A 22,923-nucleotide genomic window follows, 5' to 3' on the forward strand; every position below is an offset into this window, starting at 1 on the left:
TCCACATGAAGTATACCACATTTCTACATGAAGTGTACCTCATTTTGTATGACATAGTACCACAATTTTGTAGATAGAGAGTGAACCCAAAGAAATATTTTGATTGAGGATTTTTCACCAACTTTTCGTTTTTGAAACTTTAAATTAATTCTATCAAAAAAAACTTTAAATTAAATGATACAAATAATTTAGCCGGCCGACCGGGTTCTCTGACTCCGGTCCATCCTCAACTTTTTTTTAAAAAAAAATCCTAAGTTATAATCTTCTTTAATTATTTAAAATCATTAAATTTTTTAAATTCTTAATAGATATGAAGACTTCGATTTTTTTTAAAAAAAACTATTGTTGATTTATACGTATAGCAAATAAATCAAATACATTATGGTCACAAATAATTAATAAACTAAAAATAATTATATTGATAATAAAAAATGTAAAACAAAACAAAAAATAATACCATAAAAAATTAGCGTTTATAAAAATTTCTATTAAATTAAAATAACCAATTGAATCGACTTGATATGAAATTTGGTTCTATTTTATTTTTGTAAAAAAAAAAAATTGGTTTATTTATTTTTATAAAGAAATAAGTCGAACCAAATAGATTGATTTTTTTCAATACAATTTAATATTTATTGATAAAATTAAAATAGCAAAATTTAATTTATTCCACCAACTAAAAGGTTGATATTGCAATACAAACATATGAAACATAGAGGAGAAATCTATAAACGCCAACACATCACCTCAAGAAAATTTCAAGAATATCTCCTTTCAGCCCACGTTCACGAAAATAAAATACAAAAAAAAATAGAAACACAAAAACCATAATGTCCAATTTTCACTGTGGAAGTTCATTTTCCGATGATTTAGTTGCTGGAACTGTCTCTCCCTTGGTTACATAAGCAGAGGGAAACCATCCTGTATTACCTTTGCATTCGCCTTCCGACCAACCATTTGAAGCCACCTTCCAAATTCAGGTAAACAAATATATCCCCAGCAAGATGATCAAATAAAATTAAGCAGTGAGAGTTAGATCATTGGAACATTTGCAAGTAAAATTATCACTTTCTAGATATAGAGAGCAGTCGGAGTACAAACAAACTGAACCTTCTAGTATTCGAATTATGGAATGTGAGCCGATCTCGAGCATATTCGAAAATATTTTCAAGCCAACTTCAAAGATTACTTTATATGATGGATTTTGAGCCGCTTGTGAGCTTTGCTATATTTATTAACACTTCATAAATATACAAAAAGTCAAAACAAGTTCCCCAGTTCAAGCTATAATTTGATCCTTTATTTTCGAATTGCAAGCTAATATTTGCGTTAGTTAAAAAAATTCAAGCTGAAACTTAAAAATGAAAACACGAGTACTATTCAACTCAATTCATTTGTTTGCTCCCCTAAACAGGACATATGGCGAAACTTCAGGCCATCGGAGTAAGGGATGTAATACCATGTGTTACAATAGACCATGTTAAACACAAGAGCATTGGATAGGTACCTGTCGAACTACAACGTAATCATCAACTTCAAGTATTAGCTCACCATCTGCTTGAGCATCGAAGGGGTGTATGACCTGATAACAAAAAATATCAAGAACCAAATTAAGTAAAGACACCCACCGTGCATACAATTCGAAAGAGATACAAAAGCCAGAAAATTCATCTGTATCCGGGGTATAATAGAAACAAGAAACTTCCCAATAAATACATCAATAGCCAAAACAGTGATAAGTAACTAGCCTTTGCAAGAAAATAGGAATAATTTTTATCCTCGTCCTTTTGGCTACTGGATCTTATTGAAACTTTCTCCTCATTAACAGGTGAAATGTCATCCTTGATCGATGGATTTTGGGATTGTAGAGACGAGTCATCCGTTTGCTCCTCGAGAATCATCTAAAAACAAACAATGAAGTTAAAACAAATAAAGAAAGTAAAAATCATGATAAATGATTGAAGTTTGACCTGAATAATACGAGGGGCTGCATACCTCAGAAAGCAGTTTCTCCAATAAGGCAACTGCATTTTGATGATAAGATCTCTCAGCATCAACCTGTGTGCTTAAAGTTTATGATCCCACAACCAAAAAAATTCGAGAAAACTGGAGATATAACTAGATCTGCTTAAATGCAAATATTTAGAGTGGATCTGACAAAGCATGCATCAAGTTTCCATCAAAATTTTAAAAAGAGATCCGGTAATCCCATTATTTTATGAAACATTCAAATGATTCGACATTCTAGGAATTATTGAAGTGCCATTATCTCGAGAATTTCTATTCATAAACACATACTAAGAATCAAATCAACTACCATTCCGCTGTCCACCTCTCCACACAGGCCTCGTCAGGCACAAAAAGTAATGAATAACTGAATACGAGGAAATAATAGATGCAAAAAAAAGGGATAAATCTTCTCTTCTGAACATATTTACTTCATCATTTGCATAATTTTTTAAAGAAAAGTATCTAAAATTACAGCTGGCACACATTGAAAAAAATATTTAACAAGTACAAGATCAGATCAAGGAAAAACATCAAAATAAAATAACTTCGCCAGTTAACTACATAATAAATAATCAATAGTTTGAACTGTGAAATTCAAGGTTAATAGGGTCCAAAAAGATTGCATATAAATGCTACACCAACAAAAGAAGTATGACTTCAAATATACCATGGAAAGAATCTTTCGGAAAGTAGACTCTTGCTGCTGATCCTCTACATACAACATAGCAGCTGTAGCTTCTCTTCCAAGTGCCAACATAGAAGACTTGAGTTCCGATAACTTTTTTTCAGAGTTTTTAAGTTTTAGGACACTTTCTGCAGAAGAATCTCTGAACTTTGATTGCCTTCTTATTACTTCAGCTGCCTATATGGGGTTTAGGAAGTAGAAGATTAAACCATTAAATTAATTCGACAGTGATTAATTTCCAAAAATATTGCTCCATGTACTGTATTGGCATATACTAATCTTTGGATTTGTCCTATTTTCGGTATCTCAACAATAATCAATAATGCCACTCACTGTATTAATGAAGTGAAGCATTAGATCTATATAGTATTATTGCAATAATTGTTTTTTTTCGTTTTCTATCACACCTATTACTTTAACAAAGATATAATATATTAAAATTTTGATATTTAAAAATAAACCGTGCCATGCATATAATTAATACCCCCTACTTTGACAATGATATAATATATAAAAATAACCGTGCTATGCATATCATTAATTTAGAGACACGATGCATTCACAGTATTACAGTATTAATGATCATTGAACCTGAATTTCAATCTCTTGGCGCATTCTATCATACTGGTGAGTCAAATGGCGAGCATCTTCCAAAGGAGCACCGTTCATCAATGCACGAAGTGGTTCAGAAACCTATAGATAAGCAAGTTGCAACGATAGATTTAGAGAATACAATAAACTTGAACAACCACTAAAATATAACAAGACATGGATGATATCCAAAGAAAAATGGAAAATCCAGTTCAAAAAGAGGAAATCCTTTGATTAAAAAAAAGGCTGAGTTCTCTTTTTCTAGATTGAAAACCAGTGGAAGCATAACATCAATACAAGCACTTCATATTACCAACGACCTATAAATAATCACCACGGAGAGAGTTGAAATAGTGGACATGGAAAATTATTTAATCTCATCAGTATTGGGAAAAGATAGTTTCCCCCCTTTCTGAGGCAAATAGGTACTCCCCAATGGTGTTTCTTTCATATAATCATACATCCATGGATAAACGTTGGTCATCGAGTTTATGGAAACTCAAATTGACCTTAAACCGAGAATAGAAAGCACTTCTATAAAGTTAAGTCCTGCAAATGCCATTCCCAAATAAAATAATAATACTAAGATGCCCGAGATTTCATTAACACGCAATTTTACTAAATTCATTACCTGATAACTAAGAATTCCAAGCATTGTTTCTCTATGATCTTCAATTGAGGCATGTGAGGTACCAAAATTCAATGCGATCCTTGCAAGGGCATGAGGAGAATCCTGATTTTCAATGCCATACTTACAAGAATCTTCAGCCAATTTTCTGGCTACAAATTCAGGTTGAAATTATTTTTTCCCCTTGTCATCAGAGAAATTGAATAGAGAAACATAGGACTACAAACCTATCACCATTTGTTTTTTGCTCGTCGAGATGAAGCCATCTAACCCACGGACAATATCCCTCTGGAAATGCTGTGGAACAAAAAGCTCCTTAAATGTGACTGCTGAAGTTATATAAGAGGATTCATTAGATTCAGAAACCACTACAGAAGATCGCGGGTAACAAAATAAGCCCCCCGTGTATTTACTTTGGCTGCTCTGGTAGACTTGTATAAATTCTGTAGCCGCTGATGACAATGCATGTCGGTTTCATCAATCATAACACCTTCATGGCCCAATTGACCGAGTTGCCTGAGAATTACCTGCCAACAAAGAAGGATAACATTTTTACAACGACAAAATTTAAGATTTATATCATCAGCCTACCTACGTGATTGATGATTACAGAACGAAATTCCAAGAAAGACGCAAAGAATGAAGACCAATAGTAGTTCAATCCAAGTTGGAAGTATATGGAATAAAAAAAATCCTTTAGGGCAGACAAACAGAAATAGAATAATGATTATTATCATAGGGAGGGATGGATCTAGCAACAGCGAAGGGTGACTGGGTGAGGGATATATCACCTGAATTATTTTTTGAAATTTTCAGCTCTTTTCTAAAATTACAAGTTTTGCTACCACAGAATCTATTAAATTGTCTCATCTAACCCCTTCGTCTCATTTGGCCCATATCTTATTCCTCCACGTATAAGTAGAATGACAAACGAGAGGTAAATGAACAAGACTAATTGTCAACTTTTTTTATATTTAAAAAAAACAGACGTAAAGGTTCATGCTTAGTTTCAAAAAAATCGGAGGATCTAGTGCCATGAAAAAGTAAATAAGTTGCATCCAAAATAAAAGGGCACCAGACATCATATCAATGCGTTCTTATGGACGTCGTCTCTGGCCAATATAAATGTTTTATATAGTACACACACAAAGGTCAAAGGTAGAGCACTTAACACCCAAAGATAATTAATTATAATTTGTTTCACTACAAGAGTACGACGAATTTGAAGTAAAATGATACCATGGATTCAAACAAAATGAAGGAAAAATAAGTCCTTTGCTAGGTAAAATAACATAAGGGTACCAAACAGTAATTTGTGACTGTGTCAACACTTGCATAACATATCCCAGGACATCGAATCCTAGACCTTCCCCCAATACGATTTTTTCCTAGTATGGATATCGGTTATCATACTTAAGCTCATAAAAACTGTGCTTGGCATAACTCATCCATCTAACATCAATATTAGTAGTAAAAAAAACCCAAAATTATAACTAATTCCACGTATCCTTGTTTCTGGTGGTCCTCGTACATTAGAAAAGATTCCAATTTCTTTTCGTAAGAATCTCTTGATCCCACAACTATAGATAGCATTGCAAAAAGGAGAGACGCAGGTGGCATCCAAAAGTGTATCTCATACACACGGCGCAGAAAGAAAGCGAAACCCCATAGCACACACAATCACACACATAAATAAATAAACTGCGATTTCGAAACCTGTTACCTTATGCCAAAAATCAATCATCTGACATCTCCAAAAACAACATAATAAAAGCCCAAGAATCTTAATTCACTAGCTTTCACTTTTCAACACCAGTTTCCTATTTTCTTTAAATTCCAAGAATTTCATTCAACAATTCGATTCTTTCAGCAAGACATCTCCGTGCTTTAAATTCAAGAGTTCAAATGAACTCCACGAAAGTTTTAACAAGACAAAAACACCATACCTGTTGTTGCCTAGCCACTTGTTCTCTTAGTTTACTCGCTTGCTTCTTGATAGCATCCATACGTGCAGGGCCACCATAAACTAACTGCTCTTGCGCAGGATGAAAGAGGTTGAATTTACACGGGCAAGTAAAGTATGAACTGGGAGAAGAATCAAATGATAAAAAAGTTATCGACTTTTATTTTTTGAGTGGGATGAGAAAAGTTTAGGACAAGAATAAAAGGTGTGGGCTCTGTCGGTGAATGGGAGCTTTGGACTCGCCACTGCCCCACAATGCCAGCCGGAATTACAGTATTATGGAGAAAATGGGTCGATTTTCGAGCTGGAGAAATGGTAAAAAAAGGAGTCTTTAGGTCTTCTGGGGCGTGGAAATGACAAAATATAACTCAAACAGTCAAACGTAACAAAATCTTTATACGTCTCGGAAATTACATAAACTTCCTTTCATTTTTTTGTTTTCTTGTTGTCATGAATATATAATTTAGTTTCTATATTTAATAACATTTTTTTATTAATATATTTCTATTAATTAGATCTTAGAAAATGTGTTAGTATTTTTTGAATGAATTTAATAAGAAAATAGAAATTTTGTTTTTCAATTTTTTTTGTAATGACCCGAGTACTATTTTGAATAAAATATTGCTCAAGTGTGATTAAAATGCAATTAAACGATCAACTTGAGCAATTAAACGCCGGTTAGTTCAAACCACCCAACTGAGATTGTTCAGATCATCCAAACTAGCCAGCAAGACAGACTGCGTGTCAAAAGTACGTCAACACGTAGCAAATTACTCGTTCTGTACCCTAGATCGGACGTTCCAAAGCCAAGTGTCCACTCAGGTGTTAAAACGAGCATGACACGTAATGCATATACAGTTCGGACCATCCGAACTTCCGAACTAAGGATCGGTTAGTCCAAACTCTATCTATAAATAGGTTATTCAAAATTCAGAATTTAACACGAATTTGAGAAGTATTCTCTCGTTTCTAACCAATATTTTAGTGATTTCTAAATTATATCTATCAGTCAGAAGAGTTACGAAGTGATTCCATGAGTGATAGCTGTTGGATCAATTTTAATTTATATGAGCTTATATGTGAATAATTATGTGTGTGGATTGTCTGTTAAGTTAAGTCCAAAATAAAGTGATCAAATAAGATTTCGGGTTATTGGGCTATAATGTATCTGATAGGTTGTTGGTCCTTTAATGTGTAGAGACATAAGTGTAATTTCTGTTTTTATGATGGGCTAAAACAGAAATATCAGAAGATAATGATAATATTATCTATATATATGGGTCATGGTCCCCAGATCTCGCGTTATCACTTTCACTATTATCTCTCACATTAAGAAAATAGTTCTGAACAGAAAATTAAAGGATTCTCTCAAAGAAAGAGCGCGTAGATCTGGAAGATCAAGGCACGTTCTAAAGAATTCAGGATTATGGCATCAGGTACGCTTCCGCTTAAGTTTTCAGTCAAATTCTTAATGATTTATCATGATGGATTCTGCGGTTTATGAGTTTTCCTCAACAAGTGGTATCAGAGTCATTCATGCTTGAATCATTAAGATTTGTTTAAAGTTTTTGGATATTATTTGGATCCAGATCTGAAAAAAGAAAATTTTGTTTAAATTTTTTGATATGACTTCAGATCTGAAAAATTTTTGATATGGTTTCAGATCTGAAAATTTTTTTTTTTATATGTTTCAGATCTGGAAAAATATTTTGGATGAAAATCAAATCTTTTAAAGTTTTAGTTTTTGGTTAAAAAAAAAAAGGATTTGGTTGAAGATTTTAAGGATTTGGTATAAGATTTCGATTTTCCTTCAAGTTTTTTGTTAAAAAAAAAAATATTTTAGAGAAAACCGAAAATTTGGATAATTTTTTTAAAAAAAATTACGGTTTCGGGCCGGGCCGGACGGAACCGAGTCGGCCCGTACGGGTTCGGGTCGGGTTGTACGGACCCGAGTCGGCCCGACCTGTACGGACTCGGGTCGGGTCGTACGGAACCGGGTCGACCCGACCCGTACGGAATTTCCAAATTTTAAAACAAATTTAAAAAAAAAAATTTTTTTTGGGTTCAATTTATTCGGTTAAGGTTAAATATTCATTAATTCAAATAATGATAAGTTTATATGTATTTTTAAAATTGATTAATTGAAATAAAATGTTGCCAAAGTGACCTCTTTTATGAAAATTAATTTTATTTTGAAATACAAAAGGATTTTGGGTATATGTGATTTATATGAATATTGATCGGCCCAAAGGAAGGTTAATATTTAATATAATTACATATGCATTTGTGGTGATAAACATGTGATAGTTATTCGGTTTTTCATGTGAATAATAAATCGGCCCAAAGGAAGATTGTTATTTGACATGATAGTTACTATCAGTGTTTGACTGTTGCGCCAGGATATCACTTACAAGTTAATCTTTTGTCCAAAGATGAAACATTAATAGAGTGTTCGATATTCTGTTTATGGGAGTTTACATTGTTTGAATTTATTGATTAACTTATTTGGATATTTGGTTGAGCATGTATATTTGGTTTTTTTTGTTCTCTGTTCAGATTTGACTCCTGCAAATATTCATTCCAACATAAATTCTATTCCTATATTAAATGGCTCTAATTTTAAATCATGGCAAGAGAATTTATTGATAGTTCTCGGAGTCATGGATTTGGACCTTGCGATAAGGGTTGACTCTCCTCCCGTCATTACGGATAAGAGTACCTCTGATGAAAAGAGGGAGTTTGAAAGGTGGGAGAGATCGAATCGCATGTGTATGATGATCATGAAGAGGGCCATTCCAGAAACATTCAGGGGCACAATGTCTAGCGACATTGCTACGGCTAAGGCTTTCCTTCAAGACCTCGAAAAGAGGTTTGCTAAAAGTGAAAAGTCTGAAATTGGTTGCTTTTTGGCAAGCATAGTTTCAATGAGGTACAGGAGTAAGGGCAACATCAGGGAGTACATTATGGAAATGTCTCATCTTGCTTCAAGGTTGAAAGCACTGAAGATTGACCTCTCTGAGGACTTGCTAGTGCATCTGGTTTTGATATCTCTTCCTTCTCAGTTTAACCAGTTCAAGGTGAGCTATAACTGTCAGAAAGAGACTTGGTCTCTGAATGAGCTCATCTCACACTGTGTCCAGGAAGAGGAAAGGTTGAAGCAAGATAAGACAGAAAGTACTCATTATGCCTCTACTTCGAAGGTTAAAGGAAAGAAAAGGAAGGGTAAAGAAGCTGCGGATACACAGTCTCCGAAGAAACAACAGAAGAATCCTAGTGATTCTCAAAGCTCTGGTTGTTTTTTCTGTGGCAGTGATGGGCATATGAAGAAGCAGTGCATTAATTATCACGCTTGGCGTGCTAAGAAAGGTATGCTTCTGAATATGGTTTGTTCTGAGGTTAATTTAACTTCAGTGCCTAGACACACGTGGTGGATAGATTCTGGTGCAATAACTCACATCAGTGTGTCTATGCAGGGTTGCCTGGATTGCCGAAAACCAAGTGATCTTGAAAGATTCATCTATGTTGGTGACGGCAACAAAGTTGAAGTTGAGGCAATAGGAAAATTTAGATTATTGTTAAAGACTGGAATATATTTGGATCTTTATGAAACATTTTTCGTACTGTCTTTTAGACGGAATTTGATTTCTATTTCTGCATTGGACAAATTTGGTTTTTCTTGTTCTTTTGGAAATGGAATATTCAGTTTGTTTCTCGATTCAAAATTGGTTGGTTCTGGTTCTTTATCAGGATACGATAATCTTTATTCTTTGGATGTTATTGCTTTATTTAATGAAACCCTGCAAACAAGTAGAGGCACTAAAAGAAAATTAACCAATGAGAATTCAGTTGCGTTATGGCACAAAAGACTGGGTCATATCTCTGAAAAGAGAATAAGGAGACTTGTGTCAGACGAAATTCTCGAACCTTTAGATTACACAGATTTTAAAAATTGTGTTAATTGTATAAAGGGAAAACAAACCAACAAAAAGAGATTTGAAGCCAACAGGTGTTCAGGCGTCTTAGAACTTATACATACTGATATTTGTGGACCATTCCCTTCGGCTTCTTGGAATGGTCAACAGTATTTTATAACGTTCACAGATGATTTTTCAAGATATGACTTCATTTATCTCATTCATGAAAAGGCACAGTCATTGGATGTGTTCAAAAACTATAAAGTTGAAGTTGAAAATCAACTTGTCTTAAAGATTAAAAGCGTTAGATCTGACCGTGGTGGTGACTACTATGGTAGATATGACGGTTCAGGTGAACAACGTGCAGGACCTTTTGCAAGATTCCTAGAGGAATGCGGTATCGTCCCATAGTACACTATGCCGGGTTCGCCCACTATGAATGGTGTTGCTGAAAGACGAAACAGAACGCTTAAAGATATGGTGAGGAGTATGATCAGTCATTCTACCTTACCAGAATCACTCTGAGGAAAAGCACTAAAGACCGCAGCATATATCCTTAACAGGGTTCCAACTAAGGCAGCGACCAAAACCCCTTATGAACTTTGGACGGGTAAAAAGCCCATTCTTAAGCATCTGCACGTTTGGGGATGTCCAGCTGAGGCAAGGCCTTACAAGCCTAATGAAAAGAAACTGGACTCAAGGACGGTTAGTTGTTATTTTATTGGATACTCTGAAAGATCCAGGGGGTACAAGTTTTATGATCCCACAAGTAAGTCGATTTTTGAGTCAGGAAATGCCCGGTTCTTTGAGGATGTTGAGTTTGCGGGGGGAGATAAAGTAAGAGATATTGTCTTTGAAGAGGAATATGTAAATATTCCCACAGGTGTCTTGGAAATTGATCAGGATTACATTCCTCACTTTGACCAAGACACAATACAGGAAGAAAATATTAAATATCTTCCCATTCCAGATGAACAAACTCAAGCACCTCCAGAACCTATGCCATTAAGGAGATCCACTAGAGAGCGGAGAAATGCAGTGCCAGATGATTACATTGTATTTCTTCAAGAACATGAGGCAGACATTGGATTGATGGAGGATGATCCTATTAACTTCAGTCAAGCCATGGAAAGTTCTAACTCTCAAAAGTGGAATGATGCCATGAATGAGGAGATAAAGTCCATGAAGGACAATGACGTATGGGATCTTGTCCCATTGCCTAAAGGTACGAAGCCCATTGGTTGTAAATAGATATTTAAAACCAAGAGAGATTCGAAAGGCAATGTGGAAAGATATAAGGCTCATCTTGTCGCTAAAGGCTTTACACAGAAAGAAGGCATTGATTATAAAGAGACTTTCTCTCCGGTTTCTTCGAAAGACTCTTTAAGGATTATAATGGCTTTGGTGGCGCATTTCGATCTTGAGCTTCATCAGATGGATGTAAAGACGGCGTTTCTAAATGGTGACATTGATGAAACGATTTATATGGTGCAGCCAGAAAATTTTGTGTCCAAAGACACAAATAATATGGTTTGCAAATTAAAGAAATCTATCTATGGGCTCAAGCAGGCATCTCGACAATGGTATTTCAAATTTCATCAAGTGATCATCTCGTTTGGTTTTGAGATGAATTTGGTCGATGATTGTGTGTACCATAAGTTCAGTGGGAGTAAGTATATTTTTCTGGTTTTATATGTTGATGACATCCTGCTCGCAAGCAACGATATAGAGTTGTTGCATGACACCAAGAGATTTCTAGCTAAGAATTTTGAGATGAAAGATCTTGGTGATGCATCTTTTGTACTGGGTATTCAGATACATCGGGATCGCTCTCGAGGTATTCTTGGATTATCTCATAAAAGCTATATCGAGAAAGTTCTCAAGCGATATGGGATGCAAGATTGCAAACCAACGGATACCCCTGTGGCTAAGGGAGACAAATTTAGTCTCAAACAATGCCCAAAGAATGATTTTGAGGAAAAGGAAATGCAGAAGATTCCCTATGCATCTGCAGTGGGGAGTCTGATGCACGCTCAGGTTTGTACACGTCCAGATATTGCGTACGTGACAGGAATGTTGGGACGATATTTAAGTAATCCAGGAATGGAACATTGGAAAGCAGTCAAAAGGGTCTTACGGTACCTACAGAGAACAAAAGATTACATGCTCATATATCGGAGGTTGGATCAGCTTGAGATCATTGGGTATACTGACTTCGATTTTGCTGGATGCCAAGATAGTATGAAATCTACGTCGGGCTACATCTATCTCCTTGCTGGAGGTTCCATTTCCTGGAAGAGTGCTAAACAGTCACTTATAGCCTCTTCCACCATGGCAGCTGAGTTTGTAGGGTGTTATGAGGCATCCAATCATGGAATATGGCTGCAAAATTTTGTCACGGGACTGCGCATTGTTGATGGCATTGAAAGGCCACTAAGGTTACATTGTGACAATAAATCAGCAGTTATGTATTCCAATAACAACAGGAGCTCGACGAAGTCAAAATATATTGACATCAAGTTTCTGGTTGTTAAAGAAAGAATTCAGAGTGGAAAGTTGTTTATTGAGCATATCGGTACAAACTCCATGGTTGCGGATCCGCTTACTAAGGGATTCCCACCCAAACAGTTTCATGAGCACATTGCTAGTATGGGTGTTATGTCAATTGAGGAAATTCATTTTTAGTGGGAGTTTGTTATTTTAAATGCTTTTCAGTTGTAGACATTTTCAGTTACAATTATGTAAATTTATTTTCTGCAGAAATAAATTTCAAGTTAAGTTACTCTCTGATTATGGTTTAAAGTTTGATCTCAATAAAGTTTAGGGAGGACCAGTTGGAAATAGGCATATTACGGTCACATTGCATGAAATTTCCATGATACACATCCACTTCATGATCCATGTCATTCAGTTGTGTTGGCATATGTGACCATTGATGGGTCTAGCTACCTAGAGTGTAGCGAAGACTGCTTTGATCCTATGTTGATGTGATTGATGGACCGGATTGGTTATAGATACATTTCAGAATGACAACAATTTTGAGCTCGTAAGGTTATTTCACAAACATAATTATAAGGTTGCACATATAGCCCAAGTGGGAGATTGTTGGATCAATTTTAATTTATATGGGCTTATATGTGAATAATTATGTGTGTGGGTTGTCTGTTAAGTTAAGCCCAAAATAAAGTGATCAAATAAGATTTCGGGTTATTGGGCTTTAATGTATCTGATAGGTTGTTGGGCCTTTAATGTGTAGAGACATAAGTGTAATTTCTGTTTTTATGATGGGCTAAAACAGAAATATCAGAAGATAATGATAATATTATCTATATATATGGGTCATGGTCCCCAGATCTCGCGTTATCACTTTCACTATTCTCTCTCCCATTAAGAAAATAGTTCTGAAGAGAAAATTAAAGGATTCTCTCAAAGAAAGAGCGCGCAGATCTGTAAGATCAAGGCACGTTCTAAAGAATTCAGGATTATGGCATCAGGTACGCTTCCGCTTAAGTTTTCAGTCAAATTCTTAATGATTTATCATGATGGATTCTGCGGTTTATGGGTTTTCCCCAACAATAGCAGCGTTTGGAGTGAGCAGTGAAGAAAATCTTCCCCAAAGGGTTATCGACGGACGCATGTATAGCTCTGCAACATTAGTTATAGTTGGAGTTTGATTATAGAAGTTGAAGTATGATTTGTTAGTAATACTAGTATGATGAATATGTTGTCTATACCGAAGCTTAGGATTTCTAGACCAATGTTTAGAGATATGTAATTGAGATTACCGACATAATATACATTCTTATATTAGCATTTTACTTGATATTCTTTGCATGCTTATGACATAATAGTATGTTGCATCACATTATCATGTTGACCCAATATCCTATGAGATAGCCTGTTGTATGGGGTTGCTCAACCTTTTTTTTTCGTTGATAGGTGAGGATCGAGAGTCACAATGACTGACCAGTTGAGAGGGTTCTGATGATCCAGGACATTCTAGGTCCACGTCTTGATGAGTAATGTGTTAGTGACGACTCATTTAGCAGTTACACGTGATGGCTCCAAGATCAGATTGAGCATGATGATGATCCACTTTTGATAAGTACATGTTTAGTGCATTTGCATAAACTGTATCTTGAATTTAGTAATTCGATGTGATTGTAATAAATTATGGATTATGTTTTTTTAGTTAATTTCACTACTTGATTAAGAGATATTGTTTCTGTTACTTTCGCAGTTATCTTTAGTTTTAAGTTTTATTGCATGGTTAAGTTTGATAAGTAGTAGCACGTCCAAGTACAGGTTGCTTATTTTCTTTTAGACTCATTCTACCTCAACTTAATTTCCAATTATATGATTCTACCTCAACTTAGTTTCCAATTATATGATTGGACAAAATATGATTTACCGATTAATTTAAATTTTTTTTTTTAACTTCTAAGTAACTTTTGCCTCAATTACACATTGAATTTGAACGCAAGACTCTCTTCTTACAAAGAACGAAACTCTCTGTCGACCTAGAAAAGGTATAGTTTTTCATTTATTTTGTCTTACTAAATGAATTTTTTACTACAATTTTCCTGCTAGATCTAGTATCGGATATCCCATATTTCAAACAAATTAGGTATTTCATTTTTGGCAAACTTTCTTGAAGAGAAGTTGGTACTTTTTGTGGGAACTGACTGAAAAATCTTTCGAGTCATGTAATATAAAAAACTAATGGAGTTGCCATTAATCCAAATAAAATAAATTAAAAATACGACCAACAAGAGAGCTCGACATCACTGGGCTTACACATCACTCCAAGAAAATTCTACGCCTCAGAAAACTTCAAACTCAGCACCAATGGGAAGATGATCACTTGGATGATAGTAGTTCGGCAATCCACCATCAACATCCGGCGAATCCACTGCCGGAAGTTCAAGATAGCTACACGGTTTTACATCTCCAACAGGGGTAAAAAGAATATAATCAAGAGTACCAGTAAAACCAGGTGTACAGTTTGTAAACTCAGGTTCCCCTCCAATGAATCCATATACACTTGATAATGGAACTGGCAGCTTGTCGTCCGCCATTCCCTGTCCCAAGAAAGTGGTGCCTGTAATGAGGTATTGATACACCTGAAAAGTATTTGATCAATGTATGCAGTCTAAATGAATTATTGAAGAAGGATATGGTAAATATTTCTGACCTGATCACCGGGGATGGAGTTGAAGTCACCAGCAACTATTATCGGCGGTGTGCAGTGGAATTTATTTGATACCAATTTCTTGAATTTTGCTAAGCGGGAAAGCAAGTATTTGGCCTGCGCAATCTTGACATCAGCCCATTCGGGATCCCTGCAATTTGGATGGATATAGTTAAGTCTTGGAAATTTATGGACATTTTTTTTAATGAATAAATTTCAAGCAGGAAGAGAGAACCTTGTAAAAAGCTGTAAGAGAATTAGTACCCTTTAATTAGGCTAGACTCAAGAATTTGGATCAAAGAAGGCGACTTGGTGTATTTTGAAGAAAAAACTTGAAATTTCAAGAAAAATTACACACGAAACTGGAATTTTTTTAATTCGATTGGAATTTACTATTTTGTTCTCTTTGTGTCCGGCTCTACCTTTAACTAAAATAATTTGTTTTCCAATACATATGTCCAAGAGGAATGTAAGTTGTGGATGGGGAAGATACATGAAGAATAACCAGATTACCAGTATAGATGAGTGTTGGCAATAATAATATGATTGCTGGATGGACTGTTAAGTCTGAAGGCAGCCATTATTCCAACACAATCACGCTTTAATCTCACACGAGGGTCGTTAGGATCTCCACGGTCTGCTTGAGGGTCTTTTAGCTCCACACCTGAATTTGATTTGCTGATCACAAAATTCATGTAGTGAAACTTGGACTAATAAATTTGTTTTCAGCTGCATTGAATATAAAGTAAAATTAAAAAGCGGATAACTGAAGAAGCCTCTCTACGGGCAAAGCTTATACAAAAAAGGAAATTTGGCTCTTTAAAAACAAAAGGGAAATCACATGGAAAAGAACACGAAGATAAATCAAAGACAAAAATTAATTTTCAAATTACTAGTTTTGGATTCATCTTCAATATCACCAGCCAATGATTTGTCCACTTTATCCAACGATGGGGTTTTTTCATCTCCAACTGAGTCCACCAGATCATTGTATTCAATTCTCTCTTCGACGACCAACTCTGCACTAATTACAATAACAAGACAAAGAGAGCTAGTTTACCATAGAAAATGCCCTTGAATTCATTCAAGATTGTTGTAAAAAAAAAATCCAGATGTCATGATTTGCACACTAAATTTTTAGGTGAAAAACCACATTTCAATAAAAATAATATTTTGTAGTGGATGGTATTTCGGAAATACAAATCCCATTTTTGTTTGTCAATTATTTGAGTTATTGGAACGATGAAGTTGACGAGTAATTTTGATATCATATATTTTGTAAAACTAAAGTGGTTTTTATCCATCCGGTCCCAAATAATATTTAGTTATAGACTATACAACCAAATTTAAATATATTTCTCAAATTCATGGCACACCTGTTTTGCCTATAAAAGATTCCACATCCATCGCGTTTATTCCCACTTCTTTGAATATAGCAACTTGCATAGCCCAGGATCTCCATATTCTTCTTGTAGAATGTATCATACTCATCAACTTCCTGAGAAATATTTCTTTAAATAAGGGAAAGAAAAATGATTGTGAAACAGTATAAAGTATTGCATCTAAGGCCATCAGAATTTTTATAACAGGTGCAAGAAGGAAATAGAAACCTGCAGACAAAGAAAATCTGCCTCGAGGCCCTTGAGAATGTTTAATAAGGCTTGAGAACGAGCTTTCCACCTAGAGATACACTCAAAGACATATTTAGTAAAAACTCCATGAGTACAATATTATAAACTCCATGGTTGTAGCAGAAACTCGTGTAAATTATAGTTGGATGGAACAACTTAAACGATATAAGAATTGTCCATTAGGAAATAGTCTTGGCATTGGAGTTCATACTTCAGACAAGGTGCTGGTGAGTGAGGAAAGAAGGCACTCTTCACGTATGCCTGAAAAAATAATTATAGAATATAGTCAATTGGAAGAATAACTATATAAAGGAGGCAAAGCATCAAAGAAAACTAAAATCATAGAGAGAAGTGATGTAATATGCCATCTGCAATTAATTTAACAAGGCGAGAACCCTTTTTAAGTCATTGAGAGCTATTGTATCATAAATAAAATAAATAGAATTGATTGAGGAGAAGGGAAGAGATGGTTCAATAACACAATAAGTTACCATTCGATATATATACTCAGCCTCATATTTGGAAACCTGGAACAATACTTCATTGCAACCTTATAAAGACATATCTAGTAACTATTTTATTCTCTCTAATTCCCTCAAAAAGGCCTTAAATGGAGGTCACATAATTTGATACTGTTGTCCACTAAAGTTAACAAAAGAACTTCAATACCATAAAAAATGTTGAAAGAAGGTAAAATCTTCAATGGAAATCCAAATTTTATTTCTTTAGTGCTCTATTTAGTCCTAAATTCATGAATTTCAGGATGCAATTTAAAAGCTAACATAAGTGCATCAAAAAATAAATCAAAGAGAAACGAGATGCAACTTAGTTGACTTTGAACAAACCAATGACCTAAGCAACATAAAATCTGTATACCTGAGCCAAAATATTATATGACACCAAACGGAATTTGAAGCCTGTAACATTGATCATTAAAAGGTATCAGAGCAAAATGGTCATAAAATATATGGGTTTCTAATTGCCTAACCGAAAAACAGAAGAGATCCACACATAAGTGAAAGAAAAGAATGCTTCATTCAAGAACACGTAATATACAAACCAGCAGGTCTGTTGATCGATATGGTTTCACTCTGCTGAACTGGCACAAATTTTCGACGTATTGGTTCGGGAGCCGTACTCATTTTGATGTAACAAGCTACTCTGCAAGTCAAAGAACCACAAAATGTCTGCGCCCAATCTCAAAAACGAAAAAAGAAGATCAAATTTTATGTCAAGGGGAGTTAAAATTTTGTGTTTGGTGAACTTTGCATTTAAAAAGTGACCCTCTTCAATGTATTTCATTACATAGGGAGGATTATTTTTCAAAACAAAGGGTTTTCAAGGAAGTTAAAATGTCCCCAGTTAACATTAAATAATCCCTCATTGACTTTCTTGCCTGACCACGCTCATGGCCGCACCCACACTCAACCTGCCAAGGTTTTCCCACATAGGCTGGACCCTTTGGAAAAACACACTCAAACCATTTTCCATAACATCAAAATAACTTCAGAGTTGCAGATATTTTCAAAAAAACAAGAGAAGATGGTGGCGAAAATAGGATATCCCACCATCTATTTCATGCAATTGGGCCCTTTTAACAACCAAATTTCAGGTTTTCGTAAGTGGGTCACCGGAAAACCATAAAATCAATTCACTTTGAATAAAAGCATGAAAACATATAAACGCCCAATAAAATTTTCTCCAGAACGGGGCATCACATAACATGAATTTGCAAGAAACATTCAGTAAACACGTGAACTCAATATTTAGTGTCTCTGTAATATATATGCTCCATGGACATGAAATCTGCGGATACAAATAGCCCCAATACCTTGAACGAGGAAGCAAGAAACAGCACTTGAGCATAACTTTCATCCCAGATATTTTACCAACTGTTGCTATGCAATATGCTAAGCTGTAACACGGCGGCCGAATGACACGCTTCAATTTGAAAGTATCCTGGAGTTTGGGCTTTCTATCGGGCCTGGTTCGTTTTGGGCCATACAATAATTATACTTTTGGACTTGAATAATTTATAATTTATCTCGACGGTTTACTATATTTAATTTCGTAAATGATGAAATTTCAATTTTAATAAGTTATGATTATTCATATTTTTTTTGAGAAATTTATTCATTTTTTCGATGTGGTTGATGTTACGTCGATGTAATGCTAATGTGCAGTGAGTGTCATATCAATATTAGAAAAAATACTAAAATTATTAAAAATCTAAAGATAAATCTAACAACGTGATAATCTAAATAATACAATTCTAATATTAAAAACAAAACTACAATTTCCCATGTTTTATGGGTTTATGGATCATAATGTTTCTTGAATTATGTTATTGCTTCTATAATTGGTCTAATTTAATTGGTGTGGACAAGATAATTGTAGAAACTGGTTGATTCAATCATGCATAGTTAAACGACAAAAATTTGTGTGAGACGGTCTCACGAGTCATATTTTGTGAGATTGATATTTTATTTAGGTCATCCATCAAAATATATTAATTTTTATGGTAAGAGTATTATTTTTTATTGTGAATATCGGTAAGGTTGACCGGTCTCACAGATAAATATTCGTGAGATCGTCTCACGAAAAACCTACTTTAGTTAAACCACCACCACCACAAACACATATGTCGATATAATTGGTCCTCTTACGATTGGATCATTTGGACTTTATATAGGACCCACCCCATCTGGGGCGGGTTTGGGCATACTAAATAGGTCATGGGGCGGGTCTCGGGTCCAATTTTTGAGACCCGTCTGGGTATGGGGCGAGTCTCGGGTCCAATTTTTGAGACCCGTCTGGGTATGGGGCGGGTCATGGGTCATATAATACCCGCCCCATATATGTGGATATAAATTGATGTGCTCGCGAAGATGGTTGTGAGGTGACGTGGAAGGTAAATAAATCACATTTTTATTTTGTCATTGTACTTTCATTTTAATTTTGTTACTATACTTTCTCTCTTTAAATTACATTTTTTTTACGGTTTTAAATTACAGTTTTATTTTTTCAATGTACTTTCTCTCTTTAATTTGTAAGTAATTCTTCAAGTAATTTACCAACTTGTCCCACCATTCTTGATGAAGAGGAAGATGATCCTGAATAATGTGTCTGAAAGATTGCTTACCCGCTGATTTTACATTGATCTGTTTAAGTTCTGTTATAACTTATTTTTGAGGATGTCAAGACTTTTTATTGGAGAGCTAGTAACTTTTTTTTTATGTGATTCATTATGTCGTGAAAATAATTCGTTTGTTATTATTAAGTGTGGTCGAAGACATGAATTAGTTTTCTATTGTGTTGTATTTAGAGGATTGTTTGTTTCATAATTCAGTCATGTGATAAGAAGATTATTGTTTTCATTTAAAAAAAATTCGGGTCTCACGGGTTTCGCGGGTCTACCCGGCCCCATTTCGTTTTCGGGGTGGGGTGAGTCCGAAAAATATTTAACCGAGGTGGGGCAGGTAATGGGTCCAAGTTTTCTTCATGGGACGGGTCTTGGGTTTAGCCATACACGCCCCATTGACATCTGTAACTTTATATAAAAAATAAAGATTCTTACTAGTTTTTTGCAATCTTTACTTGTAAATACAATTACTTTACTTTCCATAATGATCATATGTATGTCAATTTACACATTTAGGTGCCGATTGATTCGTATGATAAGACGATAAAATAGAAAATAAAAACAACATAAATATTTTTTGTTTTAATTATTTTAAAACTCGAGCTAGATTTAGATCATATAAAAACGTTGAATCTCATCCATCGTATCAAACATTTAATATAATGTAATGGGCAAATATTGAAAAGATTCATCTGTGTATTGAAAAGATTCATCTGTGTATCGAATTGCTTGAATGAAAAAGGTTTTACACTGTAATCAATGGAGCGATTTACGGAAATTTATTTTATTATCCGTCGTTATGCATATAAATAGAAATCGCAAATACATTCATTTGAAAACAATATAAAAAAATTTATCATTTTAATCATAATAATTTTCATTTCGTGCTTTTCATCAATGCTTAAAAAATTAATTATAAATTTTTTCAATTACAAAGTTATCGAAATTTGTAAAGAAAAAGTCCATAATCACTTTATATTAGAGGGACGCCAAAGCAAAATATTCCGAGGATTCAAGAATTTAGTCAAAACAGCAACAAAAAGAACTATGATACAAATAATAGATTGTTAATTTTAATTTTTTTTTTTGAAGGATTGTTAATTTTATTTTAGGAGAAACAAATTTGTAATATATTTTTTTTAGTAAAATTACACGTGTTATTTGAATTTATTTATTTAATATCTATGCTAATTTGTATTTATCCTGTTCTTGTATATGTTGGATTGTACTACTCTAAAAAGTGGCTTTCTATTTCTGCAAGATCGCAATAGACAAAACTAATACGATAAATTCGATCGATAAAATGTTGATACAAATAATCGAACTCGTAATCATCTGGTCACGTATTCATTTACTCCACCAACTTGAACATCTGATGTGGGTGTTGATAGTGTCTTTCTCACATAATAAATAATAGTTACTCTGCATACGCGATACGTGTGTATACGGTCGTTTTTATCATTATCGATGGACTAAAGTGAAATTTGACAAATTATAGATAGACTAAATTGATATTTGAATTGTTGAAATAAAAAAATAAAAATAAAAGTGTGGGTTGAAATTTTAAAAAAAACAAACAAAAGTGTAATATTAGTATCATATAAGGGTAAAATTGGAAGAAAAAGTTGGTATCATTCCTGAGTAGTTACTATCATGTCCTCAACTTTAATAAAATAGTATAGAATTATAGATATAGGTCTCGTTTGATAGGAACTTTAAAGGCGTTTTTAGTATATTAGGAGTAAAAAAATCAAAGTATGTGATTGGATAATATTTTTGTAAAACGTTTTTTATTTATTTTTTAAAAATGTAATACAAATATAGTTTTAAAAGAATAACTGAAAATTATTTTTATAATATTTATAATTAAAAAAACGAAAGTTCAAAGAATAATACGATAAAATTGTTTTCTAAAAAAATTCNATTATAACTTAGGAGACAATGATTTGTCCATTATTAAAGACAACGATAACTTTCATGTTTTATCAAGTACTACACATAATTTAAATTTCAAGTCAACATTTGTGTAATGAAATAAATTCTATTTATAAATTAACCATTCGTATTGGTTTCTTCCACCAAACATCATTACTCGAAAAATGCTTAATTACCCATTTTCATACATATTTCAAGATTTGATTTGATTCTACGCTAAATAAAATACAGATTTCTTTAGAGGTATCAATTTGGAGGGTTGGGTCAGGTTGATCGTTAGTATTATTCAAAAATTGTCCAACCCGAACCCGAACTTGAAGCCGAGTCAATCCGAAAACTTTCAACCAAACTCGAACCCAATTTTGAATTTTTTTTTATTTTTTTAAAGAAAATTAAAAAAAATTAATTTAAACACATAATAACAAAATTTTCCTCATATATATGTGATTTAAATTTGAAAGTAAACAATTGTTTAAAAAATAAAAATGTTCAAAATAAATATTAAATTATGAAAATTTATGATATAAATATACAATAAATATTTTTTCAGACATACAATATATAAAAATATAGACAATATTTATTAATTATATTTTTTTTGGGTCAGCTATCGGGTCCAACCCGATTTGATCTGAACCCAAAAACCCCAAATTCAAACATGATTTTTTTCGGATTGAACCGTGTATGAATCGGATCTGATCTTGACACCTCTAGATTTTTCGGTGAAAAAAAAACATACTAAAATGTATATCATAATGTTTGATTTTGTCCTACCTTCAATTATTCCCCACCCTTCAACGTTACACATTCAATGCCGAGCGCGTACTTTGATAAGATTCGTCTGTGGCTCCACATGAGTGGAATGAACACCGATCGTTTTTTTTTAAATCAATAAAACAAAAGATATATCAATCAAAACGAGAAAACTTTTAAGTTAATGTATTCCAGCTTGTAAATGAGGTAGTTAGAAATGATTCTCTTTGTATAAAATATTTTTCCCTCTTTTTCGAGGAGTTTGGAATGGAGGAATGAATCTAGATATCAAATGCTTTCTATTCATTTTTAATATGATATCAGAGCTCTGATTTCACCGTTAAGCGTTGGATTGCTTATAGTTGAGCCACCCGTTCTGCTCATAGTGGGTTATATGTGCTGGAATGTCTTCACATTAAAATATGAGTTGTGTTACGTTTATAAATTGGGTTACACGGTATGTTACATTTTAACTCAATT

At 34.0% G+C, this 22,923-nt stretch overlaps 2 protein-coding genes across 3 annotated transcripts; both read right to left on the reverse strand.

Annotated features, from left to right (window-relative positions):
- Positions 1 to 695: 695 nt before the first annotated feature.
- LOC140979956 (SH3 domain-containing protein 1) lies at positions 696 to 6,165 on the reverse strand. Its single transcript, XM_073445625.1, has 10 exons — positions 5,861 to 6,165; positions 4,328 to 4,441; positions 4,142 to 4,211; positions 3,918 to 4,066; positions 3,287 to 3,388; positions 2,678 to 2,872; positions 1,996 to 2,058; positions 1,749 to 1,901; positions 1,508 to 1,582; positions 696 to 967 (listed from the first exon to the last, which is right to left on the reverse strand). Exons 1-10 carry the CDS (start codon positions 5,918 to 5,920, stop codon positions 842 to 844), a joined length of 1,107 nt encoding a protein of 368 aa, XP_073301726.1. The 5' UTR covers positions 5,921 to 6,165; the 3' UTR covers positions 696 to 841.
- Positions 6,166 to 14,438: 8,273 nt separating this feature from the next.
- Positions 14,439 to 18,593, reverse strand: LOC140979957 (carbon catabolite repressor protein 4 homolog 4). 2 transcript variants are annotated; one of them, XM_073445626.1, is made up of 10 exons: positions 18,445 to 18,593; positions 17,674 to 17,774; positions 17,490 to 17,530; positions 16,825 to 16,874; positions 16,593 to 16,662; positions 16,359 to 16,480; positions 15,876 to 16,006; positions 15,496 to 15,646; positions 14,986 to 15,133; positions 14,439 to 14,914 (listed from the first exon to the last, which is right to left on the reverse strand). In XM_073445626.1, exons 1-10 carry the CDS (start codon positions 18,486 to 18,488, stop codon positions 14,615 to 14,617), a joined length of 1,158 nt encoding a protein of 385 aa, XP_073301727.1. In that variant the 5' UTR covers positions 18,489 to 18,593; the 3' UTR covers positions 14,439 to 14,614. The 2 variants fall into 2 exon arrangements, with proteins under 2 accessions (XP_073301727.1, XP_073301728.1); XM_073445627.1 differs by having other exon boundaries at positions 17,674 to 17,800; positions 18,445 to 18,462.
- Positions 18,594 to 22,923: the final 4,330 nt, after the last annotated feature.

The sequence above is a fragment of the Primulina huaijiensis genome, chromosome 6, assembly GCF_012295235.1.
Source record: "Primulina huaijiensis isolate GDHJ02 chromosome 6, ASM1229523v2, whole genome shotgun sequence".
NCBI classification, from domain to species: domain Eukaryota; kingdom Viridiplantae; phylum Streptophyta; class Magnoliopsida; order Lamiales; family Gesneriaceae; genus Primulina; species Primulina huaijiensis.